Source organism: Triticum dicoccoides, chromosome 6B, assembly GCF_002162155.2.
Source record: "Triticum dicoccoides isolate Atlit2015 ecotype Zavitan chromosome 6B, WEW_v2.0, whole genome shotgun sequence".
In the NCBI taxonomy this organism is placed as follows: domain Eukaryota; kingdom Viridiplantae; phylum Streptophyta; class Magnoliopsida; order Poales; family Poaceae; genus Triticum; species Triticum dicoccoides.
The window spans coordinates 577291394-577293620 of record NC_041391.1 but is presented as its reverse complement, the minus strand read 5'-3'; the positions used below and the strand labels follow the sequence as shown (position 1 = coordinate 577293620).

General features: G+C 42.2%; 1 protein-coding gene across 1 annotated transcript in view; it reads left to right on the top strand.

Moving 5' to 3' along the window:
* LOC119325183 (ADP-glucose phosphorylase-like) overlaps positions 1 to 1867 on the top strand; it is a 7071-nt gene extending 5204 nt beyond the window's left edge. Inside the window, exons 2-3 of the mRNA XM_037598933.1 lie at positions 889 to 1179; positions 1379 to 1867. Of these exons, the coding sequence (XP_037454830.1) occupies positions 889 to 1179; positions 1379 to 1639 (552 nt within the window). The 3' untranslated portion in view covers positions 1640 to 1867. The remainder of the gene's footprint in view (positions 1 to 888; positions 1180 to 1378) is intronic.
* Positions 1868 to 2227: the final 360 nt, after the last annotated feature.

Below are 2227 nucleotides of genomic sequence, written 5' to 3'. Positions count from 1 at the left end.
GATTGCTATTTGTGCATCTCTTTCTGTAAAACGCATATAAATGCATGTTATTGTGTATTGAAAGACGAATGCCGAGAATGTGCAAAGTTAACACACCATCAATGGTGGCTGTCACCAGTAAATGCAAAACTATAATTGGTGCACAGGTGTAGTTGGATGAATTTCTCCTTGCGTTTGATACTTAAAATGAGGACGAATGTGCTAAGCTGGAGGCTATATTGTTACTTTGCTAGAGAACCATGCTAAACTCTTATCTTCACTTCTCAAATATTCTTGGCTTTTTGTAAGACTTATGTTTCATCTTCTGTACAGCATCACTTGAACTCAAATACGAATGAAACCTGCTTATTAATTAAGTGCCACACTGGCACCCTGAGGAGTGCGGTGGACCTGGCATGTGTGTGGGCAGTAGCCAGTGAGGCTGGTGCCGTATGTGGCCAAGGCCCTGTGTGTGTGGAGGATGTATCTAACACTTAACCCCTGTATCGGTCGAGGCATGAAATGAGTATCATCTGATCTCTCACGTCTCTGCTTCTTCTCACCTACTTTCTCCCCAAGACTCATCTCATCCCCTTCCCCAATTTACCAATCCTCTTGTACGATCCCAATCCACCAATTGGGTTCCTTACATTAAGGTAGTCCTGAGGTAGCTCCAACTCTTGCTCATGCATCGGTACTTAAAAGGTGTCCGGTTTTTTTTCTCAAATTCATATGTCACTGTCCACTTGTTGGTGCTGTTGTGGTACTGTAAAAGTTACGAGCATGTAAGAACCCTTATTTCCATGTATCATTAGCTACTTGAGTTACTTCCTTTACTGTAGCTCGACCAAATAGTTGCTAAATTCCTCTTAATGTGCTGAAAATCTCCACTGTTTTGAAATTGCATAGGTGTTCAAGAACCAGGGGGCATCTGCCGGAGCTTCAATGGCACACTCACACAGCCAGATGTTGGGAACTCCTTTTGTCCCTCCATCTGTTACCTCCCGGCTTAACTGCATGAAGGAGGTCTTCGAGAGGTCAGGAAAGTGCAGCCTCTGTGCGGTTGTGTCCAAGGATATCTTGGTCAGTGAGACGCACAATTTTTCTGCATTTGTCCCTTTTGCAGCTTCTTATCCATTTGAGATATGGATCGTTCCTCGGCAACATAGCTCCTACTTCCATGAAACAGATCAGGATAAGGTATAAATTGCTCCTGAATCTGTTTGGCCTTCCATTGTTGTATAAACCATGCTAGTTCAAATCACATCAGTCTGCAGAAATGGAAGTGCAATAGCCTGAAGTACGAAAATAAATTTCATAGAATACGCAGCTTCTCCTGCCACCTGGCTGTGCTCATTGTCCTTTTTATTGCATTAAATGATTGCTATGTTGTCCACAGGTATTGGATCTTGCGGGTCTGTTGAAAAGCATGCTTCAAAAGTTGTGTAAGCAACTCAATGACCCCCCATTCAACTATATGATCCACAGCGCACCGTTTGGACTCTCCTCTTCTTGTCTACCTTACACACATTGGTTCCTCCAAATAGTGCCACAGTTGAGTGTAATCGGTGGATTTGAGATGGGAAGCGGGTGCCACATAAACCCAGTTTTCCCTGAAGACGCTGCAAAAATTCTGAGGGAAATCGACAGCTCAGTATAGTTCCCAGTTTTCCCTGAAGACGCTGCAAAAATTCTGAGGGAAATTGACAGCTCAGTATAGTTCGGTACTTACATGTGATTTGTTTCTCAGTCATGTAAAAAAGAAGTTTGTATGTCGCTAATAATCTGAGTGGACCGTTAACTTTACATACTGCTGAGAATTTGATCAAACTTGGAAGTTTTAACCTTACTAATGTTATTCTGTTACCTGGAAGGGTGATCTTGAACTCAAGTTGTCTGAGCCTCTTATTGAATTGGTTGTCATAGCATAGCTATGATTCAGTGTACATTGACCTGATGGTACAACTATAAACTACCCAAGATGTTCGGCTGGTTCCTGAAGACACGCTCAGAGCCAGGAACTGCGGAAAGACCAGGCGGGTAGAGCACTTGTATTGTCGAACCAGAGTTTTTTTTTTTTTTTTGAAGAACAACAGGCCATTCCATTGATTTCCATTAAAGAAACCACTAGTCTACAAAGTTTAGTACTGAATCAGAGGTTATGAAACAATATTGTTTCCTCCTTTGTCCATCTACAATTCGCATGAAACAAAAGTTTAGCACTTGTAATGATGGCTCATACAACCAC